Source organism: Cyprinodon variegatus, unplaced genomic scaffold (assembly GCF_000732505.1).
Source record: "Cyprinodon variegatus isolate N-32 unplaced genomic scaffold, C_variegatus-1.0 Scaffold1573, whole genome shotgun sequence".
NCBI lineage: Eukaryota > Metazoa > Chordata > Actinopteri > Cyprinodontiformes > Cyprinodontidae > Cyprinodon > Cyprinodon variegatus.
In genome coordinates this window covers 15,915-28,615 of record NW_015152026.1, presented here as the reverse complement: position 1 = coordinate 28,615, position 12,701 = coordinate 15,915, and the positions used below count along the sequence as shown (strand labels likewise).

Below are 12,701 nucleotides of genomic sequence, written 5' to 3'. Positions count from 1 at the left end.
CATATAAACACCTCCACAGACTCACAGGCTGATCACCTCCAGGCAGTACTACATATATTGCAAATGACATGTATGTAAAAGTATAAATAACTTTGTTTTTTTCTCAGCTGAGAGCTAGTATAATGTTAATTATTTATTCTATACTCTTTGATTATAGAATTTTAGATTTTTTTTATTAGAAGTGCAAGTGCTCTATAAATAAATGTAAATGTATCAATATAATTACTGTATTACTTATAACTACAATCATTCTAATTATGATAATAATTTTAATTTAAAAAAAGCTAAATAGCTAAATTTAAATAAATTGACCTTTTAATGGTATTTTGCATTGTTATAATAAATCCATGTGTCGCATCTTCCAAACAGCAGCAAAGAAGAAAAAACCGACAAAAAAATATTAAGTTAAGTTGATTTCTCGATTTTTCAATGTGGGACATCCTGAAAGACGGTGAAAGAAAGGAGGTGATGCAGGAGAAGAAGTAAAAACAGTAAAGTTGAGGTTCTGGAAAGGAAGATTTGCACACTTCCAGGGTAGCTTTGTGGAACGACTTCCTCTTCTATTTTTAGGGGGTGGAAGAAGAACAGCCTGTAAGCACGCACTGAATAAAATTAAATGGAGTTTTTTGAGGGAGGTTTGTTTAGCTCAGTGGATTTCACACCAGAAGAAACAGTACAGCCTGATCCTTTTGCTACTACAAAGGCACTGGGAACTCCTTAGCCCAACAAGAAGGATGGGGACACACTACAGGCCACTGACAGCATACCAATGCAGCAATAGCCTCAATAAATACAGTTCTACACTTGCTTCTGGGACATTATTATATCAGAGGTGATAATCGGACAGTATGCTTTTTATTTATTTTTTTATAAAAGCCTCTGTTTTTTTTGTATTCTAATGTCAAAGATAACTGAGCTAGATAAATTTTCAGTACCAACACAGACAAAGCATAACAAAACACAATGTTCTTGGATGTTAAAATGGGCTCTGAGCCAAAGCGTTCAACCTGCTGGACGGTGACCAAGAAACGTGCCGCAAGAGCAGCTGGCTGACATTTTCGCCACGTAAACGACAACTGAATGAGGATCACCACCATCATCAGGAGCAGACAGGACTATAAACATAACCCAACTGTGACAAAGTTAAAAAAAAAAAATAAAAATAGGACAAATTGATAAATTGACACTTATTTGAAAAATGCTCTCAAACAAATTCTTGTTTCATTAGTCATGTCATCTTACAGTAAAACAGTTCAGAAAATTTCCCTTTTTATTCTTAAAGCATTCCTTTATTGTTTCCTAAATTAATGCTTATTAAAAACAATTTCTTTTTTTAAGAGAGCTTAAGTGGTTTTCTTTGGTTTACACTTTGTATGGGTTTAATCAAAGGCTGTATGCAAACAAACATTGAAAATAAAAGGTCAAATTAACAGAAAATAAGGAATTACAAATTATATCTTATATTCCAAATGTTAAAAGCACTCTTTCAACTGTTTTCTAAAAAGTGATTTAAATGTGAATAATTCTGTTTAGGCTCTCAAATATTCATTTATTTTATTCTACTAACCTTTATTTAAGCCTTTAACAGTCTGGCTCCTTAAGCCACCGACAGGCAATAGACAATTAATAGGTTGATAAAACATCATAAACAGAGCTCCTTATCTTGCTTAATTCTCAACATTTCAAATAACCCCCAAAATCTACACCAGCCAACTTTGGTCATTACTTCTTTCAGCTTGTTGACCCTAATGACTACAATGGAGTCAAACAGAAAAATGTATTATTATTATTATTTTATTCATTTTTTCATGGTAGATTTGCCTCAATGCACTCGCATTAGATTTTTTTTATATTGTAAGAAAGATTAAAAATGACAGAAGAACCTGCTCAACTTGAGTTAAAAAATACTGCAAATGCGAGGGTTTTTAAGACATAAGAATGCAAAGTGACTGGTCTGTTTTAATATGTAAAGGAAGAAGCATTGAAGGCAAATGCTTGGTCCCCTCCAGTTTTCACTTGAGATCTTGGCATGGCCTTTTGTTGATTGAGCTGGAACATGGACCAACAGTATATTACAAAGATAGACTGGGACTAACCCATTTAAAAAAACATCAATAAAATCTGAAAATGAATCCTGTAGCTAACTGGAGGACACTGCACTTTTTCATACCTGTAACTAAATAAGCTGCAGCTTTCTGAACTACCTGCAGGCGATGAATGGAGGTTTGATCGAGCCCACTATACAGAGAATTGCAGTGATTCAAACATGTAATGAAGGCATAATGGGCACAGTCTACAGCAATATCAGGCAGATAGAGCTTCATTTCACTAAGCAAACACAACAAAAAAAAAGATTTAACAATTGCACTATAATAGCTTATTAGATTTAATGACAGAATATGTCTCAAGGACTGATTTGACTGTTTATATTTCTAATCTTTTTATAAGGTAATTCAATCCAGTGAATTAGAACAGGAAAAATAAATGTAAATGAATAAAATAAAAAAATAAGCAACATTAAGGCATATGACCTCCAGTTAATGGCAAAAATATTGGCTTAAAGGGGGCCTGGTTATGGAGGGATTTCAATGTGTCTGGATTCTTAAAAATGATTCTAGGACTACACATTTTGGCCTCAGCCACTTCACAAAATGAAAAAGATGAGAAAAAAATGCGACTCAAGTCAATCAGAAAAGGAGAATCCGAAAGAATTTATAATTCATATATGGTGCATTTCCCTACAAAGGATAAACCAAACAACACAACAACAAAAGATTTGCTGCTGTGGGTAGCAAGTGTTATGCTCTATCAATATGTCATCCTTTTATTTAGAAAACATGCAAAGGAAACGCTGTCGCTGTACTACCATCGCAAATTTGTAAATTTTTGTAAAACAACCAGCGATTTTCAATAATTGCATGCAGCTACAGCTCACACTGTATGACGAAACCGCTCACTATGTATATTCTCACATTGTGTGACACGACACTCTGATGCGATCTACCTGCCACACTGTACGTCTAAAAACCAAGTCACACTCAGCTCCACAGTGAGATGGCGTTATTCAGACTCGTCTATTTGGAAGCCGAACGAGCAGAAGAGGAATATAAAGTTCACTGGAGTGAAATGCGCTGCCTCGGCAATTCGTGCAATTTTGTTCTGAAAGCCCTAAAAAAAAGGGGACGACGTATTTGGACAAAGACATGGCTGAGCAAACATGGCTACTATGGTCTGTCAATTTTACAGAAAGATCTCCATTTCACTCGCTTCACCACCATGCTTCTGTGTTTTTGTCTGAAAGGAAGAAGAAGAAGAATCCTTGTTTGCCCACTGATCGATTTGCCCTTAAAGGCCGATTGAATTTCAAACCGTTATTAATTTTCTCCTGACCTTACGATTCCTGATCAGGAGGTGCTCATGAGAGATTAATCTCCCATTGTTGCCCCCTCTACACTACACGACGCGCAATTAGGCTGAAAGTCGGCTCGATCAAAAAATTCTCGCACGACTGGAGAATCGGCCCAAAAACGGCAAAAAATAAATTAAAAAATTTCGGTAGCTTCTGCCAGGAATGTGGAAATTGGGCTTCATGTAGGAACCTCAACAGCATCATGACCCTCAAAGTTGTGGCAACATTAACATAGAACTGATTCACTAAAAGTGTTCATCAGAGTATAAACAGCTAAAGAAAAATAATACAATTTTATCAGCGGTTTTGACAACATTGATGATATATTAGATAAATGCCTCTTTTATTTTTTGTTTTTTGATTGACAATTGAAAATAGAAAGAACGAATGATACACGGATTCTCTTCACAGGGTAATTTTCTCCACAGGATGAATGCAGTCCAATTAAAAGTTGGAATCTTTAAACCTAAAGAAGACAAATGTATCATAGTCTTTCTTTACCTATTCATAAGAGTTCTTAACAGGTTTAGTGATTACTTCTATATTATTAGAACACTAGCAGCTCTTTTCATCTTCCATGTTGTCCTGTCGGTCTATGGCAGGATTAGTGAGGTAAACACTGGATCACATGCTCTGTGTTCTACATCTTCATCATGCCAGCTCGTTAAATAGGTGAACACCAGGGTGTACAGTACATGCAGGAAGTGGGCCAATTTGGCTCCTGTTACAAGTATCAACAACATCCTGCTTTTATCCATGAGTGAGTTTCATTTGAAAATAAATGAATGATTTTCATAGCTTATATGCTTTCCAAACATATGATGCCATCTAAAATAAGTTGGAGTAAAAATGAACAGGTAAACTCACCCTCTACCTCCTCTTCATCACAGAGGTGCTTGAGTAAGGACGCCCCGCGGTCCACCACCGCCTCGTCCTCCATCCTGTAGTAGTAGAAGAGGAAGAAAGACTGTTCACACTTTTCCTCCAGTGACAGCGTTGAGCCATAGCGCTTTGGCTCGTTGACCTGCAGTAAATTAGGACTAGGGCTCAGTCTGGTGTTGCTGGTGGCGCTCATCTCCACCCATTAAAGAACCATAAAACACCAGAGGCTACACCTGACGCCTGTGATGGGCAGCGAGTGAATGAGCCCAAGTGGGTGACCGCGTGTGGGCCGTCCTTGATGAACGCTAAGTGTGACAGGTATAATGTTGTGGCTTTAATCTGGTACAGGAGGGTGAGGGAGAGGACAGGAAGCCGGCTAATTTAGTGTAGTCCACAGAGAACCTGGTGCTGCTCCTAACGAGACATCAACCTCGTCAAATGAGCAACATCATTCCATATAAGACCTTTAGTTACAGTAACGAAACATCAAACAAAACTTTGAATTCGTGTTTGTGATTAGCCAGACGCCCACACATACTACAAAGCCTCTCCATCTGCTGCTAATGCCTGCCTGCCAGCCCCCCCTCTCTCTCCAACACCCTCCACCTTAGAAACAAGTGGGCCATCACATGTCTGTCTACTCATCCGCCCTTACGGGATTATGCCGGCTTTGCTTAAGTGACAACACACACACACTCGTTCATTAGAGGCCGGGGAAGCTTCTTTGGAACTTTCTAAAATGTCTCCACAAGTGTTCAACTGAAAATGAAATAAACCCTCCATGCTTCTTCTCAACAAACTTTTGAAAATTTTATCCCTGCTGCTCATAAGCAAAAAGGAGGTCAGTTTTGTGAAAATGTCAGATGGGGTTGTTAAAGTGTGTAATCCTGCGTGGCAACATCAAGTTAATGTAAAATTAAGGGTTAAAATTGTAATAAAATTATGTTTTATTAATGTTTTGGATTTAAAATCACAAATTTCACACCGTTATTTATGACACAGAAATGTGCCAGTGTGGAAGGCTTTCTGGAAGGTTTGAAGCAATACCTCCCTTCTCATATACACAGCAAAAACCTTCCTGTGTTGGTAGACATGGCAAAGGTAAAGCGTATTGTGTTTAGGCTAGCGCAGGGGTCTGCAACCTGCGGCTCCAGAGCCACATATGGCTCTTTGGAGCCTCTCCAGCGGCTCTTAATAGTAGCTAAAATGTATATAAAGAGCTAAATAATTTACTATAATATATACCGGTATCAATAGCTTTAGCGTTTTTTATAAGATGGAAAAGAATGAGATTAAAAGAACCAGAAAAATGTTTTAAGAGACATTTTTCTACGAATTAGCTTGAAAATTATATGTTTTAACATTAAAAATACATGATTTGTTGATTGTTTGAGAAGGCAACAACTAATTTCCTATACAAGATTAAAAAAAAAGGTTTTCTAGAAAAGGCATGGTATATTTTGCGGCTCTAAACAACTTTTACTTGGTCGGACTCTGGGCAAAACGGCTCTTTGGATATGAAAGGTTGCAGACCCCTGGGCTAGCGCATGTCGAGTTTTGAAGATCATACCACCTACTAGTGATGTAACAAGGAAACTGAAACATTTTTGAAGTTTCTACCAGAGTCTTCTCACTAGATCATTGTCATGTAGATGTCTTAATGCAGCTTGTGAAACTGCAGGGGCTGCATTATATTGAATAAAAGAATAATTTTCAGGGGCATTTAAAAATATATATTGATGGCAATATTAAAGCTGGTAAATTTTAATAATTATATGATAGTTTTGTGATATAAAGAGATAAAAGGTTATTTTTTATTCCAATAAGGTTTATTGCAGTTGACTTTTCTTTATGCAACTTTCAAATAGATTTGTCAGAGAATGGGGGGGGGTATGAAAATTTTCTTTTAGGTCAATATGGGGAGGAGGAAAGAAAAGTTTGGGAACAGAAAAAACATTGTATTTTAAATGGATTGTTGCTGTGTTTGTTGTTGGAACAATTTTACGTTTGATGATTATGAATTGAAAGATTAATCACAAGTCTTAAAAAAAAAATGGTGAAATCTCTCAGGGTGGACACTCTAAAAGTTTTATCTCAAGATCAGTAACTCCTTAAAATTACCCAAGAGCCCCATCTTAGTGACAAGTGCCCTGAGTTAACTAGATTCATGACAGGACGGTAAGAAACAGACTGCATCACAAGGGAATATTCGAAAGTGTAAGAGAGAAAGCATTTTCACCCTGCAAAAAAAAAAAAAGACTGAAGTTTGGATCATTGTATTAAAATGAAGGACGTGACATCAGTCAGGTGACCAAAGCAGAGATGTTGGGCACCACCATGTTTAGAGAAAAATAAACACAGCAGATGAGCACAACAGTTAACCTTTGAAGTGGTGGTCAGCTGGTTTGGGCCTGTTTACCAGCCACAGTACCTCAGCAGTTTGCAGTCCCAGGTACAAAAGTGTTCTAGAGATAAATGTGGGTCTTAAAATGTCTTTTAAGAAAATAGAGGTTTGGTTCACACTAATTTACCAATCAATCTATTACTGAAAAGGGAAAGAATGGAGGTGAAAAGGGAAAGAATGGAGGTGTCCCAATGAACCATCCAAGTTCCGATCCCAACCTGCTGGGAAAAGCCCACAGAAGGGCTGTGCAGAAATGTTCCTCCATCACGATATTAAAGACTGACAGGCATACAGAAAATAACATGTTTAGTACAATCTCTTTTACATTTGTGGTTAGCTTAAGACAATTTAAGAACCCAGAAAATTATTCCTATTATAAATTGAAATATAAAACTGTATTTATAATGTATACTTTCTATTTAATCTAAACAGCATAATTATTGGGGTGTCAGTGTCTTATTTACAGTTAAACAAAATCATCTAAGTAACTCAGGGGTCAAAGGTCAGCAAGTGTTAAATGTCCAGCACAGCCTTCTATCATTAACTTAATGTATTTTGGTAATAAATAATATATTAATCTAATACTCACAGGGAAAGTTACACATTCAGCACACATTTCTACTTTTACACTTTCTAATGTGATGTATCAAAATATTACTGCCTTAATTAAATGGCCAAATATAATTGTTTTTCTATAGACAAGTTGGCTTATATTTTCAGCGAAATCACAATTTTTCACAATTATTTAATAATAGTTTATTTAAACCTTGATCTAATTAAGTTTTAATTAAGACCAGCAGTCCACTGTGAATAAAAGTCATTTGTCTGTGTGCTTCACCAGCACTGTGCTTTCTACTACCTCCATTGCCACCTATGGAACAAGTAAGGACATAACAGCAAAAAGTCTGAGCTTCCCACAATCACACTGAATGTAGGCTTAGAAGAGACAGAAAGAAAGCAGTCCCTTTACTACTTTTTAAACATTTAGTCTTTTTTACTTTTTTCTTCTATTTGGTTCACCAAACAAGACCAAAAAAAATTAAACTTCACAATAAATGTATGAGAAAAGTGGGATTTCTGAATAAGAATGTTACATGTTAAATGAAATTATTCTGTAAATGTAATTTTCTGATTTAAAAAAAAAAACTAAAAGTTTGTTCTTTTGGTAATTTTTGAGTAAAAATACAATCTAGATATAGGTAAGGTTAGACAATGAACTGGATCTGATGTCAAGGTTGGGTAAAATAAATGTAATCTCTTAAAATTTAATTCAGAGCCATTTTTATTTATTATAAAATACAAGTTTGTCAGACAAAAAAAATGTTAAGACCAATAATTACAGAACTAAATTTACCAAAAGGCCAACTCCTCAATAGAATCCTTACACAACCTGAAACTCGCATAGTTTGAGTCAATGAAATGTTATTTTTTGTTTTCTTTTTTTATAGATTTAATCCAGAAAATAACCATCATCACCCGATTTTTCTCTTAAAACAAGTATTAATGTTCATACATTATGTCCAGGAAAAAAAGGGCATTTCTAAATTTTGGGAGAAATGGGATAAGCAGGGGCATCATCTAAAAAAGTTGATTTGAAGGACTTTTAAAGTGTGAATTTTGACATTCAAGTAATATCTTTCAGCTTTTGGTCATACAAAACTATTGTTGACTTTCCTAAGGGTAAATAGAATTTATATTTTAATAATAACAACCAAAAAAAGTCAAGTAAGTACATGCGCTTTAAGGGATGGCTTTCCAAATCCAGAACCAAAATATTTATATATTTAATCTGATGTATTCATTTTCTGTTTGACTTAATCGTTCTTTTACATCAGTCTGAGGGGAATATGGTTCATTCTTTTTAAAGATCCGCATTTGCCTCTTTCTTCACCTCTTGGTCTACTGAGTGACTGCATGGCGCCCAGAAGCAGGAGCTGAAAAAGTAGGCCTAAATCATCAGTCCCCCTCTGCCATGCTATGCAGTTTGCATGAAGCGTCCATGCTGATCTGTAATGTTTGGTTTTACCAAATAAGATCCTGCGTCTCCCTGTGTGAAGATCTTTCTCTCTATAGAATAGTAGACATCAAATCATTTGTAAATTATGATGATTAGTTAATCAGCAGCACACTCTAAAGTTTCTGCTCAGAATGTTATTTCCCTACAGTGGCAGAGTTATTCATGCCACTTCTACTGGATGATGCTGATACAGCCAACTTCACCCAATACTGATTTCAAATAAGATGTAGTACACTCTTTAAACATTAGGAGGACAAAAAAAATGGCTATAGACACTAAAGCCAGATTGAAGATACAGTAAAATGTAAAAAAAAAAAAAAAGAAATCTGCATGGAAGACATAGACAGCAATATAAGACAAATAATTTTGGAGTTTATTAGCTAAGAAAAGTCAGCTTTGGGGTGAGTTGACCGTTTTTCTAATTCACAGAAATGTTTCCTTTGTTTTCTCTGCAGCAGTGGCGGCTGGTCAATAGAGGGCGCTAGGGATTCATCCCACCCACCCACCTAATGACCTTGACATAAAAAACAAATGAAAATTAAATTATAAAATTAAAATATCTTAAAATATCTTAATATATTTTTAGATGTGCGAGATAAATATTTAATCTTTAATGACAAATAAAGCTGTTTCGTTTGTCGTCTGATTTGTGACGTATTTCCGCCCTAGTGCGCAAAAATCTTTGGCCAAAGACTCTTGTTAAAAGCTGTACATGGGCAGAAGCTCCTCTGCAATGCAAAAGGATAGGAGAGCTCAGGGCACAGGAGAGCTGTGCCCTGAGCTGATAGGAAATTTCGTCACAGTTGTAGTGCGGCTGATTGACAGGTCGAGTCGCGGGAGTGAAATCCTTCAAAGCAAACTAACCAAGAGAAACTGGAGGTAAAACCATTTGGACCTGATCAGCCCAATATCAAAATAAATCAGCAGTCCAAAGACAGATGGAGACGGTACACTCTGCCTTTTTCCAGGACCTGGTCTAGCTACAAGGCTTGGCTAACTGCATGCGAGGCTAACGCTCTATTCTGCTTTCCTTAACTCACTTTTTAGAAAAGCATGAACAATCTGGGATTCAAATGGAAAATAATAGAATATAGTGTACTTTTTCTAGATGTTTGTTAGTTTGCATATATTAAAAAGAATATAAAGGTGACTAATAGTGGCTCCATTATTAAACTAGTACATTAATTTTGTTTAGGTTAATGACACCATATTGGACCATTCAAAACACAGATTTCTCTTCATAAAGCCTCAGTACAAGAGATTATGTTTTTATAATGTTTTTGTTGTTGGCATTCTTATAAATATTCTGGTGTGATAACTTAGAATATATTTGATTGGCTTTTGGTATATGTCTGTTTTGAATGTATAGCCCCTCCCCTGGAGAAAACTCCACCAGCCGCCACTGCGCTGCAGTCAATGTTCAGGTTTTGTTTTTCAATAAAACATTCACAAGCAGAAAAATATAGATTTCTAGACTGTTTTCCCTCAGTCACTATTTTAAACTGCCTCTGAGTTGATAATTAATATCTAACCCATTCAAAGCAACAGTATTACAGGATTTACAGGCACTAAGAAGAACTCATCATACTGTATATCTTTTTCTTACTTTGCAGATAACATTATCAGCCTTTGGGATCATGGTGAACCGACATAGTCTGAACGTGGACCTAGTCCTCGGCATATTAAAGGAGGAAAGAGGGCATTCTGTACTCAGCCTTTCAGATGTGTTGCCAAATTAATTGACAATCAGAACTACTGGAAGGCATCTGCACAGCTTTACATGGCACGATATCTGCATATACACATTAACTTTGTTCAGCACAACTCCTATTTTCCAATCTGCTTTTGGAGATTAATCCTACAATGGACCACATGGGACAGTTTACTATTTCATCTCAATAAGCCATAACATAATTTGAAAAAATTATAATTAAACACAAACTGGCACAGGTATTTTCTTATATTTGCATGAATAATACCTCAACAGAACTACAAGCTGCCTCCATGTCATGCTGCACTGATGCAGTTTAAGAGGCCCACATTGCTACACTACATAACTTGTTCTGTTGTCTCTGTCCCCTACTTCATAAACTGTCTCTAGGTTTAAGGTCAGAACATTTCTCATTCCTCTAAGACTGCAATTATCCCTGTAGTTTGGGCACCATTTTTCCTTCCACTTAACTTTCCATTAGTACATCTGAATACAGCCAGATTCTAGTGACCTTGAGGCTCACTCTGTGTAGTGTCAGTGACTGTCTGCAGCACCACTGTCAACTCAGCTCTTCTCCACATGACTTAGTAGATCATAACACCACTGCAGGACAAAAATGCTGCACTGAGATTTTTTTTTCTATCTTTTTTCAAAGTTTTCAGAGAAACCAAATTTAGTGTTTTTTCATAAGCTGTAGATCAAAACACAATAATTAACAGCATAAGAGCTTTAATCACATTATGTGCATCAATCTACTTATTTAAATTTTACTTTTTGAAATTTAATACAAGACTGAATTACCTTTTGGATTGATTCTAATTTATGGTGTTCATACAAGGATTTTCCCCCCTAACTATAGCTTTTCACACCTGAGATCAAAAAAAGGATAAATTAAAAAGGGAAGGTCATGTTTTAAAAAAAAAAATTCTACATGAAATAAATCATTTTCTTTTCGAGTTTCTGTGTTTTGAACCACAATTAGATATATTTAGTGAGAGTTTTTAATGTTCTTGTTCTTACTAAAGAAAAACAAACAATTCTTATCACAAAATGAACTGGAAATGGGTTTACTCCAGGAAACTGATTGGTGCAGCCAACCTACCAGAGATGTCTCGGGCACCTTCCATCTGAGACTTCTTCCAAAGCAAATGCAACCAAACAGAATAAACAATTCATTCTACATTTTTCAAACAATGAAAAGCTTTGTGTTGGGTTTAGCAGCTGTCAAACGGCAACACAAAACAAAAACTAACCTTGATCCATGAAAATTGATAAAAGTTTGAGCTGTAAACATATAAGAGTAAATACTAGCGATATTCTATCAGTTTAGCTTCTAATCTTTTTACCAGATAACTATTCTTGAGTTGCATCTTATTTATGAAAGCCTATCCTAAATCCCACTGATCCTGCAGCTGTTTTCTCTGTATTAAGTTAAGGAAACACTTACTTTTTGCCACTCATCTCCTCAGGTCTGATTGATCTCCTGTCTGAATAGTCTGAGCTGAGCAGATCTCTGAAGCTGCTGCTGATGATGTTTGACCTGAAAAGGCAACACGCAGAGGGCGGGTTAAAGGGAAACACCCTCTTTGAGCTTTTGCATGCAGGTATCACCACCCAGATCACCTCCAACTTGAACGTCATGATCAACACATTAGTGGAGGAGATGCTGACACTGTGTGTTCTGCAGAAAGAACTGCAGAAAGCAGCGCCCCACATGCAGAAAGTAGAGCAAAAACAGCTGAGCATTTTACGTATCAGTCTGTTTATAACAGCGTTATAAACTTCCGCTGCCACACAACAGAATCTACAAGCACAGAAAATAACACTTGACAAAGAATTTGTCAGAAGAATGAAGGGAAACTCACGGCCTTTGGAACTTTGCCCAAACTTATGATCCCCAATCTGCGCCCAGAGAAAATCACTGAGGAGAAAAAAATAAAATAAACTCGGTATATGTCTGATTTACAGCCTCCTGGTGGTGTGAAATAGTAGAAGCCTAATTCCAGAGCTCTGTGAAGTTGGTTTGAGTCATTGCGCTGTGCGCGTCCTGGAGCGGCCACCGCCTCCTCCTCTATCAGCCGGACCATCCTTCTGTCTGTGCCACTCCTCCTGGGGGGGGGGGGGGCTCAGCCTGCTCAATACTGTGTTCCTCACCTCTCTCATATCAAATAATTTACTTCAATACTTCCAAATTACTGTTTCTCAAAGATAAGTTTTACAAAATCATGGCAAATGATTTACCTTCAGCCATAAAGACAATACATTCATTTTACTGCAT

At 36.5% G+C, this 12,701-nt stretch overlaps 1 protein-coding gene across 4 annotated transcripts in view; it reads right to left on the bottom strand.

Moving 5' to 3' along the window:
• The window catches only part of LOC107103955 (electrogenic sodium bicarbonate cotransporter 1-like), an 84,780-nt gene extending 72,332 nt beyond the window's left edge, over positions 1 to 12,448 (bottom strand). For 2 of the 4 annotated variants that reach the window (XM_015403827.1, XM_015403828.1), the window contains exons 1-3: positions 12,289 to 12,448; positions 11,871 to 11,963; positions 4,277 to 4,350 (exon numbers count right to left, since the gene is read on the bottom strand). In XM_015403827.1, coding sequence (XP_015259313.1) covers positions 4,277 to 4,350; positions 11,871 to 11,884 — 88 coding nt within the window. In that variant the 5' untranslated portion in view covers positions 11,885 to 11,963; positions 12,289 to 12,448. Of the gene's footprint in view, positions 1 to 4,276; positions 4,485 to 11,870; positions 11,964 to 12,288 lie in introns of those variants that run through there. The other 2 variants (XM_015403826.1, XM_015403829.1) reach the window with 1 other exon arrangement.
• Between the last annotated feature and the right edge of the window lie 253 nt (positions 12,449 to 12,701).